The sequence below is a fragment of the Talpa occidentalis genome, unplaced genomic scaffold (genome assembly GCF_014898055.3).
Source record: "Talpa occidentalis isolate TD23 unplaced genomic scaffold, MPIMG_talOcc4v2.1, whole genome shotgun sequence".
Lineage (NCBI taxonomy): Eukaryota > Metazoa > Chordata > Mammalia > Eulipotyphla > Talpidae > Talpa > Talpa occidentalis.
The window spans coordinates 139043909-139066054 of NW_026555331.1; the positions used below are offsets into that span (position 1 = coordinate 139043909).

At 42.1% G+C, this 22146-nt stretch overlaps 1 protein-coding gene across 2 annotated transcripts; it reads right to left on the reverse strand.

The window, feature by feature from the left end:
* Positions 1 to 4792: 4792 nt before the first annotated feature.
* ZC3HC1 (zinc finger C3HC-type containing 1) lies at positions 4793 to 21681 on the reverse strand. Of its 2 annotated transcripts, none has more exons than XM_037513146.2 (10): positions 21444 to 21681; positions 19289 to 19400; positions 17622 to 17772; positions 16717 to 16800; positions 11922 to 12049; positions 10497 to 10651; positions 8901 to 9141; positions 8339 to 8551; positions 7698 to 7904; positions 4793 to 5624 (listed from the first exon to the last, which is right to left on the reverse strand). In XM_037513146.2, exons 1-10 carry the CDS (start codon positions 21587 to 21589, stop codon positions 5556 to 5558), a joined length of 1506 nt encoding a protein of 501 aa, XP_037369043.1. In that variant the 5' UTR covers positions 21590 to 21681; the 3' UTR covers positions 4793 to 5555. The 2 variants fall into 2 exon arrangements, with proteins under 2 accessions (XP_037369043.1, XP_037369042.1); XM_037513145.2 differs by having other exon boundaries at positions 8901 to 9012; positions 21444 to 21676.
* Between the last annotated feature and the right edge of the window lie 465 nt (positions 21682 to 22146).

Genomic DNA, 22146 nt, shown 5'->3' on the forward strand with positions numbered 1-22146 from the left:
GATGCTGCAAAAGAGAAGGCGCCATTTGAGAAAAGCAAGTGCTTATTGTCGGCCACTGGTGACGCCTCAGCACCAGTATAAAATGGGGAAAGAAGGTTCGCCTTGGTGCTGCAAGGCCCCAGCAGGGAAGCAGGTAGGATGTGGAGCATGGGTGCCACCAAGTGGCTCTGGACGGTACGGCCACATTTCTGTTGGGCACCAGGGTCACTGTGGATCTTCACACTCTCAGATCTTCAGGATGAGACTTGCTGGTTAAGGTCTAGTCACATGGTAACTGACAAGTTGCCCATCACTTGACATCTAATTTCTTTGGACCTACAGAAGAAAGATCTGATTTCTGGTTTCATATCCATTTTCTTCCCTATAAGAGGAGCAACAGAGACCGTGGCACAGCTGGAGGTTCTCAGAGCAAAGATGCACCCGGATGTGTCTACAGGATCAAGGATGATGCTGCACAAACCTATGTGGGGAGGATTGGGGGGGGCAGAACTCATGAGGTGGTCTCACATAGCAAAGATTGTTGCGGGTAAAGTTGGCCATTTCTTTTTTTGCGTGGTTAAAAAAGCCCATATACTGTAAAACTTAACCATTTTTAAGAGTGAATCAGTGCTAACTACATGCACGTTGTTGTGCTTAGATTTTGAGAATTTTTTTCATCTTGCAAAACTGAAACTCTACACCCATTAAAGAACAACTCCTTGTCTCCCCGCTTCTCTCCGCACCTGGCAAACACATTCTACTTTCTGTTTCTGTGAGAACGACTCTTCGAGAAACCACCTGTAGATGCAAGTCAGTTGTGTCTTCTCTAAGTGGCTTTCTTCACAATGCGTGATGTCCTCAAGGTTCGCCCCTGTGGCAGGGCGTGGCAGGATTGCCTTTTTGTTAAGATGAAATGGCATTTGATGGAGTGTCTGGACTGTATTGTCTTCATCTGTCCATCCCTGATGGACATTCATGTTGCTTCCGTATCTTCACTGCTGTGAATATGTTGCATGGAACGTGGGGAGGGTGTAACCCTTTCTAAATTTCACGGTTTTGAACAGACTCAGCTCAGAGCAGAGGTAATTACCTCTCACAGAGAGGGCAAAGCTCTCTGTTCTTTCTGTATGATTTTATAACAAGTAACTTTCCTATCTGGTAATCTGTGAAAACATGATCCCCAGAAGGAGCTAGAAAGCAACAAAGAATGTTTTTGGTTACTTGTTTCCATGTAAAACATTCTAGGAGGCAGACAGCCTGAGCTTGAACGTGGCTCTCACACTGACTGGGTAGGTGACTTGACCTTCAGCAAAGCCATCTACTTCTGCTTTAGTTTCCTGTCTGTAAATAGAGATAGCAGCTGTACCTACCTCATAGGCTTGCTATGAGGCTTTCACCAAGGTAAAATAAGTGCAGTGCTTTGAACAGTGCTTGGCCAACAGTGTGCACTTGAAGGAGCATGAGCTACTTGCAGAAGTAAAATCCATTTTGAGGGATTCTACTCAAAATGGCTTCTCTTCTCTCTCACAATGGACTCAGAGGCAGACGCCAGCTGCAGTCTTTGCTTTCCAATCACTTCAAAATGGCTGATAACCCACCAGGAACCCTCCCGTGCCTCTCCTTCCTCTCCTTTGGTTCTACTCAAGCAGGTCAAGGCTGCCTGGAGATGGACAGAGGCTCAAAATGGTGTTCTGTCTCAGTAACCTAGGCTTCCTCCTGAGGACTGGGAGGGACTTGCAGGTGCATCTTGAGCCCCTTCCAGGTCTGACACTCCATGTTCCTACTTCTACCCTCTTGAAGGCGACTCCAACCTACCATGGAATAGCCCATGTCCCCCATGTTTATTGACCAGGGTATTGATAGGTAGCTGAAAGACATGAGACAGAAAGGTGAAAAACTAGTATTAAGGTGGTTTGAAACTTCAGATAAATCATCTTTGGATAAACCACCTACGATCCTCCCAGAGACCTTCACACACACTCAGTCTCCTTTTCCCTCTCTTCCTACTTGCCTTTCGCTGATTCAGGCAGAGAGGCATTGTGGCAAGAAAAGCAGTAACCACCACCAACTCTTGAGCCAAGGAGCAAAGAGAGAAAAGAGAGCCTGGGATAAAAATAGAATAAATGGTCTCTAATTAAAGGGTTCAGATGCAGTGCCCACTTATGAGGGTATGGGTCAACTGACCCAGATAACAGCTATATAAAGCCAAAGAAACCCAGAATAGGAAGCAAACTAAATATAGCAAGGAAAACTGAGGAGGAGGAAGTGTTTGTACTTGTGTTGTTGGTCGGGCTGCACATGCAGCTGTTTTGTTGCTCAGATGGAAGAGGGTGGAAAGGATTTCAAAAGCTAGCTCCGAGGCAGCTGGAACTGGCCTGAGAAGGATGAGGAAATGAGAAAAGCCCCCACAGACTCCCCTGTTAAGACTAGGAACATTGACTAAAATCTAAACACAGCCAGGCAGAAGACTCCTTTCTGGAGACTGGTATCCTCTGAGTGGTTGTAAGAGAATCCTTTTTGCCATGAGAGGCTGATCTGGACTGTGCTGGGGAAAGGAAAATCACAGAATCAGCACACAGAGAGTTCAGGAGGCTGGGAAGCACAGATTCCAAGGCGGCCGGCCACAACAGGGCTCATTACTAAGTGTGTTTGAATTCCATCTTAACCTTGGGGAAAAAACAAATCTACTTAGATTGGAAATGCACTCCCCCAGTCCCCTCCCATTAAAATCTAGGATCCTAGAAGCCTTAGTGGAGAATAGTAGCAGAACCTGAATATTAGGAGGACTGGCTGAATTAGGGAGTCTGGATAGCCCTGAATAGCAGGGGTTCTTCAAGATACCCTGACCTGCCCTGCCCACTGGGACCAAGACTGCAAGTTTCTGACCTGGAGGGTAGAGAGCAAGGTATTGAAAGTTTTGTTTACCAGCGGGAGACAATTAAAAGCGATTATGCAGCATCCCCTCAGCTTCCTAGTATGGCTAATGCAATCAGGAAAATTCCTTAGAATGATGCTATATAATGCCACCTTTGTGGACTATAAAGTAGCAAAAATGAAATTTTAGGCAATCACTGCTTTTAAAATGATCTACCAAAAGAAAAAAAAAATTTTTCTTTTTCAAATAAGGAATCAAATCAGGAGAAATGAGTTTCTAGAAAGGCCAAAGGTAGCCCAACTTCTATTCTCTTCTCCTTTAGCTTCCTCTCCATGCAAAGGTCATCGCAGAATACCTGCTCTTTCAGGACTATGGACATGCTGTTCATTTGCTTATTATGTTCCTTCAGCCTCAAGCGTTCTTATTATCTACCACTTGCCAGATAGTTTAAGTGCAGAGATTATAAACAAGGGCCCAGTTCCTCCGCTCATCTCCGAGGTCCAGCTCAAATCTATTCCTTCCTCAAAATTTTCTCCATTCTAAACATGAAAATTCATTTCTTCCTTTTGACTCTTCTTCAGAGTATCTAGCACTCGGTCTTGACCAACATTTGTGTATAAACCTATCTTCTAGCCTAGACTGTAAATTCAATGGTAGAAACCAGGCCATCATTCGTTCTACAGTGTGAGGATTTGCTCAGTGCCTCACACACGGACAAGGCTTAATGTTTCTTGAATTACACCAAGTCTATTCCAATTTGCTTCCATTTGTAATTAAAAGAACATAAAAGCAACAACAACAAAACCACTGTAGGACATTGCCACCTTAAAGAAATGTGACCTTTTCTTTGGAGGTGATTACAAATTGTAGTAGAAAGACTTAAAAGACTGGTGGTCTATGTGAATGCCTTAAGTTAATGATTCTACACCACTCCTTAAGAACTATGACCCAGAGGCCATGAGCTTCTAGAAGGCAGCAGTATAATTCAACCTATGGCCAGGGGAAAATGGATACCCTCTGAGCCAGAAGTCACTTTGCAAAAGGCAAAATTCACTTTGCAAAAGAACACTTGGGAAGATAACTAGGAACAGCCCTTACTGGTTTCATCCACTGACAGGCTTAATTTAGGAGAGACAACATTATTTACCCTTTTAAACTCAGAATTGAAGAATGACACCTAAAATGTGTAAAAGAAAAGGACTGTTTTTTTAGACTAGAGAAAACTATGCAATCCATAATCTTGCATCAGATCCAGGTTAGAAAAAATCAGATGTAAAGAACTTTTGGAACAATGAGGAATTTTGACTATGGACTGGGTATTAGATGATATTAAGGAGTATTAATTTCTGTTAAGTGTAATGTTAAAAAAATGTTCTGACTTTTAGAGATATGTAAAGTTTGGCCTGGGTGAACTATTATGATATCTACTGTTTTCTTTAAAACACTTCAGTATAAATAGCTAAGCTTTGGAAACAACCCAAATGCCCAAAAATAGATGACTGGATCAAAAAGATGTGGTACACATACACCATGGAATATTACTCAGCATTCAAAAAAGATAAACACATGCAATTTGCAGCAACATGGATGGAGCTGGAAGGGATCTGGCTCAGTGAAATAAGCCAGAAAGAAAAAGAAAAATACCGGATGGTCTCACTCATAGCAGGAATCTAGAAAACTTAAATAAGGGACCAGGAAAATGAATAACTATAAGAAAGTGAAAATCAAAATCAACAAACAACTATGAACCAGAGACACTCTATGGGGGGTAGGGGGCGGGGAGGGGAGGGATTGGGGTCAAAATAAGGGGGTTGCAATTGTATGGGGAATATAAAAATAAAATTTATTAAAAAAATACTTCAGTATAAAAGAAATGAGTTAAAAAATAAATACAATTATTAAACTATGACATTTCAGAAAAACAACTATTTTGTAGCCTTCATGGTCACAGTTACTTTATTAGTGAGAAGCTGTATTTACATGTGGCAGGCCAGGGTCAACCTTCTCCAGCTAGGAGACTCATGTCCAGTCACTGGTGAAACAGCCTTGGGGATCCTGAGCCGTGGAGTTGTGCATTAGCAGGCAGGTGGAGAGAGTCACTTCTGCAGTGCCTTCCTCCCCTTGTTAAGTCTCTTGTTCTTTATCATCAAAGGGAAGAGAAAATGACCTGGTTACCCTTCATTATAACATGGGGAGATCACCTGGTGACATAATGAAATTCTCACAAGGAAAATTAGGCTTTGTAGCCAAACTGAAAACTAAAAATTTGATTTTGTTGACTGCTCCACTGGTTTTCTTAGGCTCTGCTTCCTTTACATCAGTCTAGTAGGCAAGGAAGAAAACAGTTGTCCAGCAGTAAGACTCTTAATAAGCGTTTTATTAACATACACTATATTATTTCTGGGATATAAGGGCCCTCAAAACGCCACCCACACACACGATTCCGTAAGTGCACAAGTCCTCCGTCCTGTTTCACGGCCCTACATCCTTTAACACAACCAGGCTTGCTGCAGCTTGCCTGTCCACACCCCATGTGGAAATGGTTCCCCCAGGCAGATGTAGACACTGACAGTGACACTCATAACAAGGACAGGGACTAAGCCAGAATGGAGAAAAACAGCATCTGCTGAACAAGTGGGATTCAGACTTTATATTCCAAAGTCACTCATTCTGTTTGTCTCCAGGGGAGGATGGAATATCTTCAGGATGAACACAGAGATTCCCACTGTCGGAATATTCGGAAGACTTTCCTTGATTTCTCAGACAGACTCTATGGGTAGAAAAGATCATTATCAGGTATTAAATTCTCTCATAGACAAAGGATTGATTTGGTGTGTAAATTTTTCCCACAATGATCTGCGTATGTCTAGAGATCGAGTACAATTACACCTTAAGCCAGACTATACACCAAGAGGCCAGGCTCCAATTTACGGCTCACGTTCTCCCTCCAGGTATCCTTCTTAATCTCTGCATGTAGGGGGGGACATTGCTAACCCACCTCAGTGAAGCAAACATTTTACAGTTCCTCATCTGTGATGCCAAATTATCCTAGTTCATTATTTTTTGTGAACCAGAATTCATATTCATGTGACGCCTTGCTGGGTTTAATAGCGCCATGCAAGGTCAAGGAATAAAACAAAGTTAAATGACCCTTAGCAGTTTAAGCTATGACCTTGGCCTCCTCAGCTGATGTTTTAGCTAGCAGAGCTAATAATAGGAGGAATTTCACTGCCACTTGATCGTGTCCATGAAGTGATGTGAGATCCTGAGAAATGGTGTTACAAGGAGAACGAAGCAATTCACTAAAAGATAAAAGGTTGCAGTGAGTCAGAACACTTGGTTCTCTTTGCCTTTGAGAGACACAGTAAAGGGCACAGGGGGCTCAGTGAGACACAGACAACATCTAACAAGATAATCCATGAAGTCAACTTTAGTGTCAGACATAGGGGATATTTTCACTGTTTTCTTATCCTTTCTGAGGATGAGTGCCTCAGTGAAGCAAAGTGCTAGGAGGGTAAAGTTTGTGCTCTTCCTAATGAGGAATACTAGAAAGATGGACAGAGGGAAATTTAGTTAATATAATGACAAAGTTGGAAGAAGTTGAAGTTGAAAAAATCCAACCAACTTTTCCTAACATTAAGATCCTTTACCATAGTCTCAATAGGCTTTGTATTTCCCAGTCTGAGTAGCCGTGGGAGGGTGAAAAGACCAGCTACCAAAAAGGATCTTGAAAATCCTGAAACCCAGGGTCAGTGATGAGGCCAACTTTTCCCACTACAAAGAAACCAAACAAACAAACAAACAAAACCCTTGTAGGGTTTCATGTTAGTAGGACGATGAGAGAGAGGAGTCACTAAATACTGCAGCACACTATTTCATGACTATGTCTCTAGAATATATGTACAAAGGTAAATGTAATCTCTCCAATTTGAGAAGTGAGTAGAACTTTTGTCTGCCGATAGTTTTATATGTTTTTAAAGGCTTTTTATTGGAAAATATAGATTTTTTTGGTAAAAAATCTGAACAACCTTTGCATATTTACTAAGGGTACATATTATTCTTGAGCTTTTAATGTCAGTATGGTTCCCTCCGATGGAATCCTGTAACTCCACAAAACCATGAATCTGGGAATGCTTCTTAAAAATATCTATTGGCAAGAATTATTTTACTTTGTCCATGAAGGGTGCAGAAATTATTAAATTTATAAGGCAGGTTATAAGGTAAATTTGGGAATGAGCCAGTATAGGAAAAAGAACCCAGTTCTCAAGATTCTGTAATGTCCACCCTATCACTTCCACCCTTTCCACAGAACAGACACTTGTTTTACCACGAAGGTCTGCATTTATACACATTTATAATCAGTAGCAGTCATTTCTGCGGTGAAGAGCTGAGGTTCAGCACACAAGTCCAGGGCATGGAGCAGAGCAAAGCAATGTACCCAGAGAGGAATGAAGTGGTCACTGGAGCACTGTGCTCCAGACAGCTGAGTTAACTGGCCAGCTTCCAAATGCAAGTGACAGCAACTGATGGGAAAAGCAGCTGTTCTGCAACATGAGGCCAAGCAGCTGTCTACTCGTCTATTTCTATGTTTGTATTTCTTTTCTGCCTTGAGTCATTTTAGTTGGAAGGACAAGGAATATATCAGAACTTGATGGGATGCCATACGCTGAACTGCAGAAGGATGGAACCAGTTCCATGCCTGTTCTCTAGGAAGAAAGCAGACTGCTGTCTACCTTGATGTGTGGAAGGTTAGCGCAGGGAGGGGGCTAATTATAGACCAGTCTATGCTCCTCACCCCATGAACAGCAAGTGCTGCACACACACGGGGAACAGCTTATCTCACCAAGGAGTCGGTTTCAGCTGGCTGGTTAGACTGTTTGTGTGCCAAGAGGATGCTCAGCACTGCCTTCCAGCCTGGCTCTGCCGGGGTGCTGGCATCTACCTCTGTGCCTCCATTCTCCCTGGTTTCCTTGCCAACTGTGATGTTCACCCAAGGGCACCAGTCTCTATGCTGAGAGGTAGGATCAAAGAAACTTCGGGAAGATGTGTCCTGAGGGAAGAAGAGAAAAATGTGAAGGGCAGATGTGAGGTAACTTCAGGGAGGTGCTGCTCCTTGTGGTCAGGTCCAGAATCTTGTAACAGTTTTGCTTTAAACCCTATGTTCCCTCACATTTTAAAATTTTCACTTTCTTCCTGTTAAATCTTATCAAATCTATCCCCCACCTCATCGCTGTCCTGTATGCCTGTTTAGTATCATTCTGAAGAAACTGTTTAGTATACTGTTTAGTATCATTCTGAAGAAACAAATGGTAAATCTCCTAAACTTTTCCTATTCTGGTTGCCCAACTGTCCCATCTTTAAACTTTTCCACAAGGCTGACTTATCGCACAGAACCAGGGGAGGCCAGGGACCAGTGTGGCTGTCCATAAACCATGGCACAGGCTGTTTGTGCTCTGTGGTTTCTGCACATGCAGGTGGACTCACCGAGCTGCTGGAAGAGCAGAGGCGAGCTCGCTTGGCCCTCCGGAGAGGGCTAGATGGCACTTCCATGCCAGCAGTGTCTCCTGTCCCCATGCTTCGGGTCACTGGGCGGCTTCTAGTGGTGGGGCTAGCGGCCTCGGGGTCAGGACGCTCAACAGGACTGGAAGAGTCCCAGCTCCGCGTTCGGGAGACAATGGGACCCGGGCTCCTCTCAGCCTGAAGGAAAGGTGAGATGACGGAGGTGCAGTGTGGTATTAATGTCTGTGGTCAGGAGAAACATTTCGAGAAGTAAAAGCTAATCACTTTATAGTTCAACTGTAAGAATTTAGTTTCTGAACTGTCTACATACCTAAAGGCTTCAAGACATATTAAATTTCTATAGAAAATAATGAATTTTACTTCTCTACTGCAACTGGTGAGTAAAAGCACGGGTGTTTGCTGATCACTGTGGTAGGAAGTGAAGCCTACCCACTTATGTTAATTTCCAACTTTTCTGTGAACAACACTTTTGGCAAGAATGCTGCCTCAAAAAAGTCCCCCTCGCACAAGCCAATGAAATGCATACCTGCTCTGAGCCTGGGGGAAACGTGGCATCCTGGCTCCGAGTCATCATTCGCCGAGGAGACTCGGGCACCAGTGGGAGACGCTCTGGCCGCCCCTCAGGGCCAACGGGTGAGCTGGTCAGGCCAAAAGAGGCATCCAGGTCGGTCATGGATGACTCGATCTGCTGGAAGCCCCAGAGCCCCACCTTCCTCATACACTGTGAACATGCTATCAGGGAGAGCTGCAGAGGCTCCAGGAAGGAACTAGGTAGGAAGATAAAAGAATGTGAGTCTTCTCAAAGGGTAATTATTTCCAAGGGACTAAATGTAGCGATCTTAGCATATACTTTTTATGTCATCACACAAATCTCTGGAATAACAATCCTTTGGACTTGGGAACAACAATCCTGAGAGGTCAGGACCCCAATTTCATCATTTCTTACATATTTCCCATAGAAAGATCTAGGGGTCTTGGTGTGCTCTCCACGGCAAGACTATTTTAAAGATACGCTTTATAAGTTTCTCTTGTTCCTCTTAAAAACTTTTACCTTTTAACTGAAAAATATCCCTTTTTTATTTTATTATTTGTTTATTTTATTATTTTTTAAAAAAGATTTATTTTTATTTATATAAGAACCGGGGTATAGGCCAGATGTGCAGGAGGGTGAGAGGATTCACCACAGACAGAGCGGGGAACAGAACAGGCAGACTGACAAAATACACTGCTGAGGGGAGCAGCGGGTGAGACAGGAGAGGTCTGCTTGCCATGTGGGTTGCTCTGAGGCTGGCGGGGATCGAATCAGCACTGCAGAGGCTGTGGACAGCTTCACAGTGCTGTGCTCAACCGCCTGCGCCACTAGGGAGGCCCAAAATATTCCTTTTTTTAAAAAAAAAAGATTTATTTATGCATACAAGAGCTGGGGTGTAGGCCAGAGGTGCGGGGGGTGGGGGTGGAGTGAGAGGATTCACCAGAGACAGAGTGGGGAGTAGAACGAACAGGAGGACTGACTGAAATACACTGCTGAGGGGAGCAGCAGGTAAGACAGGAAAGGTCTGCTGTGCCATGTAGGTCAGATCCCTGGCTGGGGATGGAATTCATGCTACAGTGGCTGCCAACAGCATCATGGTGCTGAGACTTAACCCCTTGCACCACTGGGAGGCCCTAAAAAATATTTCTTTATCTACCAAAGAAAGCATTTTTAAAGTAAATCAAGATGGGTTGAGTCTTCTTTCTTAGGGGAAGCTTATGCCAAATTGAGCAGCTGGAATGGAAACACCAACACCCGGCCTGGAGGACTCCAGCTGGGGTTTCCTTTAGTAGTTTTTATCGATAAAACCGATCTTTCTTCCTTTCTAAGAACAGAAAGGAGCTTCACTAGTTATAGGGATACAAATTCCCACTTGGGAAGTGACAGAAAAAGAAACAAAATTCAACTGTGTTCTAGAATTCCTGAGTTCTAATTCTATGTTTGTTACTGATTCTTAATGTTGCTTCCACCCCCTCAGTTTCTCTGTCTCTGTTTTTTGAACAGGAAACAGCATGTGATATATTAGTGACTGATGTATATGGGTGTGAAATGTTGTCACAGTTCATGTCCCCTAACAAATTACTGGCTCACCTACACGCCCAGCCACACAGTGAGAGAATACAGGCAGTGATGTGGACTTGGATGTCTGAGCCTAATTTGGTTGCAGTTTTTTTCTCATCAGTTCGGTGATCAAGCTCATCTTCAAGCAGGTGTAGAAGAAGACTGATCCTGTCTTCTGTCAAGCACTGCAAAGGAACCAAAATAAAATGCTTAAAGCTTCAACCACCACAAAAAGAAAAGTAATGATAATGGTGTAACAGGGACGATACAAGGCAAAATTCCTGAGGGAAATGACAAACATGAAACATTCTCCCTGTTAGAGAAGACTGACTTCCAGGATAGCACTAACCTACCACACAGCTTTCTGAATTGCCCTTGATGTGCTGATAGAGAAAAGTAGCTGTTTTCTAGAACTACCAAATCTTTTCTTAGAACTAACTTGTTTTCAATTACCAACTGCGGATTTTCCCAAGAACCTGTAAACTTCAAACCCAAGTAAGGGAAACATTCCTGTTCATATATTAGACTCACAATGAACTTATTTTTTGAAAGAACAACAAAGTTTGCCACAATCTTTATTTTTGTTCTAATAAAAAATTATCACAGGTTAAAAAAATATACCTTGGCTATAGAGAGGGTGGAATTTATAAAGGGCATCAAAGGTTAATATCTTGGTCCTAAAAGGTCTAGCAGCTTCTTAAACTGAAGCAGCAAAATAGCAGCTTCTATTTCCTATAGTAAAGCTGGTCTTCACAGAGTACCCAGACGATGGTGAAATGGGACAGTAACTATTTAGTTTCAAAGTACAAATGGGGGCCTCCATGGTGGCTTAGGGGTTAAGTCTCAGTGCTATCACACTACAGCCTGAGTTTCGTCCCCTGCTGGGGAGCTGACCCACATGGCATAGCAGAACTCCCCTGTGTTGCCCATTGCCCCCTCAGCAGTGTATTTCAGTAGCTTCGCCTGTTTGCTCTCCACTCTGTCTCTGGTGAACCCATTTACCCCCTGCACCTCTGGCCTATGCCCCAGTTCTATTAACAAATAAATAAATCTTTAAAAAAAAAAAAACAAAAATAAGGGCCTCCCCGGTGGCGCAGCGGGTTGAGCGCAGTTCTGTGAAGCTGTCTACAGCATCTGCAGTGGGGGTTCGATTCCTGGCTGGCCAGAAAGATTCCCACATGGGGTGGCAGACCTCTTCAGTCTCGCCTGCTGCTCCCCTCAGCAGCATATTTCAATCCTTCTGCCTTTTCTGCTCCCCACTCTGTCTCTGGTGGATGGAACCCATTTACTTAAACCCTCAATAGTTGCCTTTTTGATAGAGCCTGAAAACAGCCCATTGAGAGATAAATAGTTCTTTTCATACCAATCTGCCTCCTCTTGTCATTAAAGAGTCGCTTCATGTACAAATGCTGGGGGCAAATGAAGGCCACTGTAGGCTAGCCAAGAAAGACTTACCATGGTTTTCAAGTCCTCGGGCCTCAGGGAAGGAAGCTGGAGATCCAAATGACAAAGGCTTTGAAAACGATCTAGGAATTCACTAACAAGCACAGTAGGCTCATCCAATGGCAACATTCCAAATCGATCTGTGGAAAGAGTAAAGTGCAAGATAATATTGGCACAAATTGTAAAAAACAAACAAAAAAAGTGAATGATACAGGAAATGTAACTTTGATGATATTAACTTGGTGATATTAAGAAATACTCATTCTTTTTTTTTTTTTTTTGGATGGGATTACGATAATACTTTGGTGATGATGTTTCAAAAGCAATGTCTTAGGAAAGGTTTCTCAGAAGCTGTTGGGTCTAAGCTGAATCTCAAAGTCTCACAGTAGTGAATGAAAGCAAAGGCCCAAAAGCTGGCACATCTTGGGAATTTTAAATAGTTTCACAGGGATGGAATAGAGTGCCTGTGGGGACAGTACTAGGAAATAAGGTTAAAGTGTAGATAAAGTCCAGACCAGGATTTTATTAATGTATGTGATTTTTATTTTTAACATTTATTTTATGCATACAAGAGCTGGGGTGTAGGCCAGAGGTGTGTGTGTGGGGTGGGGTGGGGTGGTGAGAGGATTCACCAGAAACAGAATGGAGAGCAGAACAGGCAGATCTACCAAAATACACCGCTAAGGGGAGCAGTGGGCGAGACAGGAGAGGTCTGCTGAACCATGTAGGTAGCTCCCTGGCCAGGGATTGAACTCGTGCTTAAGTGGTTGCTGTGATAGCTTCATAGAGCTGAGAATTAACCCCTTGCACCACCAGGGAGGCCTAATGTAAGTGATTTTTAAAAGAAAACTATTGAAAGAAATCACCGAGCGATCATGTGCATGGAAAATAGGGGGAGGGAGGTCAGTACCATGTACTAAGATGAAAATAGAAGAAGCAAATTCTAAAAATAAGATGAAGAGGGCCTCCCCAGTGGCGCAGCAGTTGAGCGCTGGGTTGCGAAGCTGCCTGCCTCAGCAGCGCCGGTTCGATCCCCGGGCACTGGGCGAGGGTCCCACATGGCGCACAGACCTCTCCTGTCGCCCGCTGCTCCCCTCAGCAGTGTACTTCAGTCCTTCTGCCTGTTCTTCTCCCCGCTCTGGCTCTGGTGAATTCTCTCACCCTCCCGCGCTTCTAACTGTACCCAGTGCTTGTATAAATAAATAAATCTTTAAAAAAAAAAAAATAAGATGAAGAATTCAGTTTTGTATATGCTGAGTTCCAGGCACCTGCTATATATGAAATGGAGATGTTTAGAAGGCAGTTGAAATTATCTGTCAAACTCGAAAGAGAGTTGTGGACAGGAGTTAGGAATCTGCAAGTACATGGCAGCTGAAATTATGATTGGGATCAAGAAAGCAGGGTGTACTGCAATCCCCACAAGGATGGAGACAACCATCAATGAAATCTCAAATTATAAGAAAAGAAGGGAACAATATTATCTGGCATTAAATTGTTAGGAAAATGAATATAAGCTGTCATGTCATATAGACGTCTAGCAGCAATGACTTCATGGGCGTGCAAGTATGTGAAGACTTATCAAATTGTACACTTAGGTAAGTGCTGCCTAATTCATGGCTATTATGCCTCAAAGAAGCTATTAAAAAAATTCCTTTTCCAGCTTTGTTATTAAAAGGGGCCCCAAAGCAGTAGCAGAAGTACTGCTATCACAAATTGCATAACAGCAACCATATTTTGATTTCTAATATTATTAAAGGGATCAGGTTCTTTGGAAAATTACTGATTAGAGCAGGGAAAATAAATCAAGTTAGATCCATAATATCCTGTTGTTGCTAGAAAATAAAAATGCTTTTAAGAATGCCAGAATTTAGAACAGCAAGCTTAATGGAGACCATTACTTGAGCAGTGAATAGCTGAGATGCAGGTAAGAGAATAAACAGTGTAATTAATTAAAATTACATGCTTCTGAAAGGTCATGAGTTCTTACTGATATGCAAAAGTACCAAAGAATACAAAAACAATTCTTAAAATTAATTTGAATAAGTAGAACAGATCTATTTCTAAGCATTTTGTTTCTTCTCTTAAGTGCATGCCTACTGTTTTAATTTGAGAACTTCATAGGTGGGAATGTCAGAGTAAGGACCACTGACCAATAATCTGCAACTCTATACAAGCAGTGAGAACATTAGCAAAAATTGACAAAATCTCTTGAAACTCTGGAAATTAGTCAAAGGTTTACAATAATCTGGGAAGCACTTATTCGAGAAAAATGGCTGACTCTTGGCAAGAACAGTGAGCTGTGTGGCATTTTAACTTGTCCTATTTCCATCAGTCTTTTCCCAGCTCAGCAACACGGGAGCTTTGAAAAGCAACAACCCCACCATAATGATGAAAATCAGCAGTTTAGCAGTCACTGGAGCAATAGCAGAGGGCTGGAGTTCTTCCAAAGGCCTGTCCCAGTGACTGTCATTATTTGATCAGTCTGGCAGTTGCCTGGAAAATCCCACTGGTCCAGTGTCACTAGCTTTTTCCTAAGGGAGTTTTCAAAAATAACTAGCAGCAACTTTTGAACATTGTTGTTGCCTTGAAGCAGCAATAACAATTGAGGAAAACAATAAGCTAGCCAAAAACCTCAAAATGAAAAGCTGGGCAATGAGACGTCCATCAGGGGTTTGAAAAGCTCATACATTCTTAGAATCTAGGTTGCACAGGATGTATACATGGCCAGGAAAGACCTGAAGAGGCCTTAAGTTCTCACCTTTGGCCGACTTTGAGATGCTGTACAAGCAGGAAGTGAAGGCTCAAGCAGAGTTAGAAACTGCCTACTACAGCACTGAAAGAGTACCCAGCATGCACATGCAGCACCTGGGTAAAGGCTGAGGGAATTATCAGGTCCAGGTAGTAAGAGACAAAAATGTCACAAGAATGTGACAGAACCAAACCAAGCAGTGGTACTAAGTGAAAGATCATATTTGCGATAACTTGGGAGGTAGGATGGACAGGACTGGGCAGTAATGATAGAAGAGGTAACTAAGGTGACCCAGGTTTCTGGTTAGGATAATCAGAGGGGGAGGGAGGTCAGTACCATGTACTAAGATGAAAACAGAAGAAGCAAATTCTAAAAATAAGATGAAGAATTCAGTTTTGTGTATGCTGTTCCAGGCACCCGCTATATATAAAGTGGAGATGTTTAGAAGGCAATTGAAATTATCTGTCAAACTCAAAAGAGAGTTGCAGACAGGAGTTAGGGATCTGCAAGTAGGTGGCAGCTAAAATTATGATTGGGATCAAGAAAGCAGGGTATACACCAGTCAGAATTGGGATTCACCAACAGATCTCTGGGCAGACCCTAAATACCTGGAATGAGTGCACTGGACAGAGATGGAGTCACATCCTCATAGCACTGAGTTCTCTTGTCCTGTACGTTAAATTGTTAGGCCAACAGCAGGCAATCCTTGTTCTACAGACATCTTCACTTCAAAATCTCTATTTCTTTCTTTTTTTTTTAAAGATTTATTTATTCATGCACATAAGAACTGGGGTATAAGCCGGAGGTATGGGGGGGAAAGGGGGAGAGGATTCACCAGAGAGACTGGGGAGCAGAACAGGCAGATCTACTGAAATACACTGCTGAGGGGAACAGCAGGCAAGACAGGAGAGGTCTGCTGCGCCATGTGGGTCAGCTCCTTGGTCGGGAACGAACTCATGCTGTAGTGGCTGGCAATAGCTTGACAGTGCTAAGACTTAACCTGTTGTGCCACCAGGGAGGCCTGTAAAATACTTTTTAAAATCCTACTTGATATTATACTTTGGGCTCCCATGTTCTGAAAGAACACACATATCCATTGGTTTGTGTACATATCAGTGGTCCTGATTAAAGATAGAGGGCATGTCCTGCCATGGGTCTTAAACAGGGAGGAATGGTGCTCGCACCTCACCTCTGCTGTAGGGCCGACTTTGGCTGTGATGATATCCTTACTTCAAGACTGTTATTATATTGTGTCATTTTGCCGTAATAAATTATAGATTGCGGGCCTCCCCGGTGGCGCAGAGGTTGAGCGCTGGGTTGCGAAGCTGCCCACAGCCTCTGCAGCGCCAGTTCAATCCCCGGCTGCTCCCCGGCCACCGGAGGAGGGTCCCGCATGGCGCGCAGACCTCTCCTGCTGCCCGCTGCTCCCCTCAGCAGTGTACTTCAGTCCTTCTGCCTGCTCTGCTCCCTGCTCTGGCTCTGGTGAATTCTCTCACCCTCCCGTGCTTCTGACTGTACCAATATCAGTGCTTGTATCAATACATAAATAAATAAATAAATAAATAAAAAATAAATAAATTATAGATTGCAATCATTCTCATTTGGGGTCCTATGAGTCTTAATTGGTAACTGGACCCTGTTTAACTGACACCATTAGTGCCATATGTACACCTTCTAACGAAAGGCTGGTTAGAATATGGGGCTGCTTGTCAAGATGGGAAAAGCAGAGAATCTGAAACTGGATTGAACCATAGTTACAGTTCCTCACTAGTTGGTTATGGCACCTCTGATTCAGTTTCTTCATCTCAAAAAATTAGGGTTGATAATATCTACTTCCCAGAGTCCCTCTGAGGAATAGATGGGGGTAATGTATGTATGGCTACACCACTGGCTTGTCAAATGCATTAAAAAAGTTAAGTAATAATAAATGAATGAATTTAAGTTCCTGAAAGGAAAAAAAGGAAACTTCAAAGTTTAGATTTTCGCCAAGACACAGATAATATTAGAACTACGATGACAAAGAATAGACAGCAAACGGGAATTCTTGAAAATAAATACCTGGGGAGGGGCTGTCTGGCCAGAAACAGAACTTCTCATGGGCAGTACACAAGGCTTTCTTCAGCTCAGCACATCGGTCCTTATCTGAAACCCACATGGACAGCAATGCCTTAAAAAACATATAGATCCAAAATCCAATGGCCAACAATCTTTAACAATATAGATACAACTGCAAATAAAGATAACTAAGAGAATTTGAAAGAATATGAAAATATTATCTGCATCATCTTAATATTTTCCACAAAACAAGTTCTAAGTAAAGACCCTAAGATCAATATCAAAGAGAGATCAGGTATTTTATTTGGCAGGTTGTTTCAAAGCATGCACCTTTACAGAAGTGCTGTGTCTCTGCCCAAGCATAAATTCTGGAACAATAAACACTCTGCTGTTAGTTTCCCAGAATATACAAAGGTGAGTTCAAGTTCATTCTAATGTAGTTTATTTTTTTAAAAACGGCAATGACTGAAATTAATAATTAGGATGAAGATAATCATCATCCAAATCCATCTTGTTATATTTAGTGATAAACATTCTTTTTTTTAAAAATATTTACTTATTTATGCATACAAGAACTAGGGTATAGGCCAGAGGTGTGGGGGGTGAGAGGATTCACCAGAGACAGTGAGTGGAGCAGAACAGGCAGATGACTGAAATACACTGCTGAGGGGAGCAGCGGGAGAGTCACGAGAGGTCCGCTGCACCATGTGGGCTACTCCATAGTTGAGGATCGAACTCATGCTGCAGTAGCTGCAGACAGCTTCATAGGTTGCGTCTTAATGGCTTATGCCACCAGGGATGCCTAGTGATAAACATTCTTGATCAAACCAGTGACTGATCTTTTCAGAAAACCTAGTACAGGGCATTTTTGAATATGGAGGAAAATGTCATTTGTACTTTATACTTACATCTGTCAAAATCAAAAGCTGGTTGGAAGCTAGCACAGAGAAAAGCTTGACAACTGGAGCACTTGAGCATATCACACTCAACTGTGACCCAGCCATATCTTGCACAGACGAGTGGAGACAGCTCAAGGGGCTTACCCGCCCATTTCAAAGAGTATTCATGTTAAGAAAAACAACATAGCAAGTATACTGAAACAAATAACTCATAAATAACACCTAAACTCACTATGTACATACAAATAACCAGATTAATAAAGGGAAAATGCAGTAAAAAAAAGTGTTTGAAACTATTTTTAAAGCGCAGGTATGTACTTCACAAGATGAAGGTCACTGGAGTAATAATTAGAGGGCAAGAAGTTATGAATATTTTCTCGAAGAAGCCTTATATATTTTATGTATTTAAAGTGTTTATTATTGGTTGTGGGGTAGAATATAGAAGCCATCTGCTTTCATTTAACATGAAAAACTAGGGATTTAAAAACACTAGAAAAGCATGGGGCTATGCCGAAGCAACAATGGCAAAGGTCAAACAAGCAGAAATAATTTCCACCACTCATCTATATATGCTCTCCTCTTGAACCCTTCTATTTTTATCTTCCAAGAATAAGGCAAGAGAAATTAATAATATTCATTATTCTCCTATCCGAAATTTGATCATACCACCCAGAATACATCCGATCTTGTCTAAAACATTTTATGAGCTTTACTACCCAACACTTCACTTTTGTGTTTTTTCTATATATTTTTTGTATTTCGACTTTTATTTTACCAGACACAGGAAAAAAAAAAAAGGTAAAACATGAGAAAGGATGCAAAAAAGTTTTTATAAGGGACATGGGAATTTGAAAATATTCCAGTATTAGCAAAAAGACTAAAGGTTAGAAGACAGAATTTAGTTATAAATGTTAAAGGAAATGAGATTATACAGAACCAAAGTAGTAGTATCACTTAACAGGCTTAAATTAATTGAATTTATTGAAGACCTCAACCCAACAGCCATGAAGAAATGCATCCTGCCAACTACCACAGGAGTGAACTTGGAAGTGGATCCTTTCCTAGGAGAGCCTGGAGATGACTACAGGCCCAGAAGACACCTTGACTGAGGTCTGGGCCTGGATTCCTGATCCACAGAAACTGTTAAGTGTTTGCTGTTTTAAGCCACTAAGTTTTAGGGTATTTTGTTTAGGGTAATTACTATAATAAGCAACTATTATACAGAGGAAAATCTAGCAAGAGACAGGAAATGTAATATAGTCTCAAAAAACATTAGGTTTGGGTTGAGCTTTAGGCTATAAAATCTTGGCTCTGCCATTTGCTATAAGGTTGACCTTGGGCAAGTCACATCACCTACCTGGAACTGTATCCTCTTTTGTAAAATGAACACAATAATAATAATAATTAATACCCATTTCACAGGTTTAAGGTAAAGATCAAATATGCTAATATATGTGAATACATACTATATACAAATATTAGTTATGATTCCTTCTCTCAGGTTCTTAGATTTTTCTTCTGTAAAAAGAAATGGTTAAATAAACTCAAATGTCATAGGAAATTTCTTACCAAGTTTAATTCTTAAATTAAAAACATCAAAGTAATATAATAACCAAGAGGAATCAGAATTTCTGGAGCAGGCAGTAATGCAACTCACATCAACTACAAAAGGATATAGAAAATGTTTCCACTCTGCTAAAGAAGGCTTCTTTCTTTGTAGATTCCAAAGAAGGTTGTTCTGCTTGGGGTGATCCATTAACTGACTGGAATGTGGCAGATGTGTCCTTCCTAAAATAAAGTGGCAAAACTGTTGATAATCTTTTCATGATATCGCTCTGCCTAAGTATTTTCTTTGTAGCTTCTCTGTATATCGTCTCATCCAAGGCACCGCAGTGAACTTTAATTCATCTCAGTCATTTCAGTCAGGTCATGTGTCTGCTCAAGAGACATGGTAGAGCTAAGCATGCGGATTCATTTTTATTTTATTAACTTTTTTTTTTAAAGATTGATTTATTTATGCATACAAGAACTGGTGTACAGGCCAGAGGTGCAGGGGGTGAGAGGATTCACCAGAGACAGAGTGGGGAACAGAACAGGCAGACTGACTGAAATACACCGCTGAGGGGAGCAGCGGGTGAGGCAGAAGAGGTCTGCTGTGCCATGTGGGTTGCTCCCTGGCCGGCCGGGGATTGAATTCATGCTGCAGAGGCTGTGAACAGCTTCACAGTGCTGTGCCTAGGGAGGCCCTATTTTATTAACTTTTAGTGTTATCTATTGATTGTTATGATAGATGAAGAGTTAACCCTCTTATACTACCTCAATTGGTTTCCTTTCTTCCTAAATTAGTTAGTCATTATTTCCCCACTGGTTACCACCACAATTTCAAGTGACACTTTTAAGTTTCTATATATTCTTCCATTAACCACAGGCAGTGCCACTTGACTATTATGTCTTCCAAGGTCTATTACATTCAGCCTTCTTTCCACCTTTTATCCTTCCTGCTACCTTCAGGATTTATCCAGATCTCTTTGCTTGCAAATAATCAAGCTTGTTAGCACTAACATTTTATACTGTAATTATTGTCTATGGGTTGACTATAGAACATCAACTTCATTTTCTACCTTCACAGTGTTCCACTAATATTATGCTAGCAAAATATTCTAGCTCACTCATTATTCTCCAACATTATTTTGCATAACTTTAGTAAACACAAAATAAGACTTAAGGTTCCTATGTATTATACAATTTGAACCCCTTTAAAATTCAACTTTTTTAACAGCAGAAAAACCAAGTTTGATTTTTAATAAGTATGGCCAATTTATCCACCTACACCATCTCTTCATACTCCTTCCCCAAATGAACCAATTAGAAAATTCAAATCAAAGTAAAGAGCTTTAGGAGACTTTATGAAAACATTCAAGGAGGGAGAAACCCCAGCAAAAGAATTATTTCATTTTCAGTGAAAAGCATTCAACAGTGCCTGGGGAAGGGAAGTGGGAGTGATTGCTTATGAGTGATTTTAATAAAAAATAGGATTACACTAAGTTAACAGAAATAACGTTATCTTTCTCAGAAAGTCACAGAGAGCCTCGCAAAGATGTGGTTCTTGGGAAGACACAGAGGAACCATAAACTTGGATGGGGGAAAAAAATGATGTTCATTTTACTAACCACTAACTGAAATTTATCATTTCCTTCAGTTATGAATGAAGGTAATTTAAAAAACCACAACAAAAAACCAAGAACTCACAGTAGAATCACCAGTACCTGTGAATCTGTCACCAATGGAAACCACAGATATTTTGTCTCCACATTTTGATTGCTGCCCATGTTCTGATACAACGTGTATGCCCACCACTACCTCAAAATTATGGTAAAGAGACTCACTACTAGATATTATTTAACTCTTTAAAAAGGCAGCATGTTATTGCACCATTTTCTTTTACTATCTTGATAACTGCATTCCAACATAATCCGTTTCCTTTATAACCCTTTATAATATCCTTTTTAATTCATTTTATGCATTTAAAGATTCTGAGGAGTGAATAAGCTTTCCGGGCTGCCAAAGATAGTCTAAGCCTCAAAAAGGTTAGGAAGCCCAATTAAGAAGCCAGGAGCGCACACTCAGTGGTTTTCTCTTTCCCTTTTTCCCCTGGTGATGCGGCCTCCACTATTACATCCCCAGAAGATTAAAACCACCTGTGAGTGGTAACCCCAGCTTCTTTCAAGCCCCCGGGAAGACGCCATCCCCACCGCCCCAGTGGCCGACTTAGGGGAATGCCCCCAGGCCTGAATTCCCAGGGTCGGACCCAGAATGGACTCGCAAACTCACGCTTCTGCTCCTCCCTCTTCCGGGGCAATCCCCTCATCTATTAGCTGCCGAATTTTCTGGGGAGTCCCTTCTGGGGAGCGAACAACCGCACCCCAATTCTTTTCAACAACCCCGGCAAACGGTAGACCCTCACTGGGCGCCGCCATCTTGGTCCGTTGCCGAGTTGCTTCCCCGCGGGTTTGACGGGTCGGGAATTTCCGTTCTGGGCGGTTAAGATCGTCCTCTAGATGTTGCCTTCCGAGCTCTTTGCCAGGCGACCCCAGAGCCCGCTTGCGGGGTCCACCTGCTCTTGGCCATCTTAGAACGAAATAAACCCCAGTCAAAGAACAAGGCAAGACACACTGGAGGGCTGTGGTGTTTAGGATAACGCCTAGATGAGTCGTCTCTTTAATGTATGAGTGTATTGGGGTTGGTAAACGGTTTTCAGCGTGTTGTCTTTCCGTCTTCAGCAGTGATGAGGGACCCACCTTAGGTTTTTTTTTTTTTTTTTTAAGATTTATTTATTTATTTATTTATACAAGCACTGGGTACAGTCAGAAGCGCGGGAGGGTGAGAGAATTCACCAGAGCCAGACCGGGGAGCAGAACAGGCAGAAGGACCGAAGTACACTGCTGAGGGGAGCAGCGGGCGGCAGGAGAGGTCTGCGCGCCATGTGGGATCGAACCCGCGCTGCAGAGGCTGCGGGCAGCTTCACAGCGCAGCG

Coding starts and splice junctions, on each gene's coding strand:
- ZC3HC1 (XM_037513146.2), bottom strand. CDS start 21,589: ATGGCGGCGCCCAGTGAGGGTCTACCGTTTGCCGGGGTTGTTGAAAAG. Junction 16,801..17,621: donor AGCTTTTGATTTTGACAGAT/GTAAGTATAAAG, acceptor TGTGGGTTTCAG/ATAAGGACCGATGTGCTGAG. Junction 9,142..10,496: donor CTGTGTGGCTGGGCGTGTAG/GTGAGCCAGTAA, acceptor CTTCCTACCTAG/TTCCTTCCTGGAGCCTCTGC.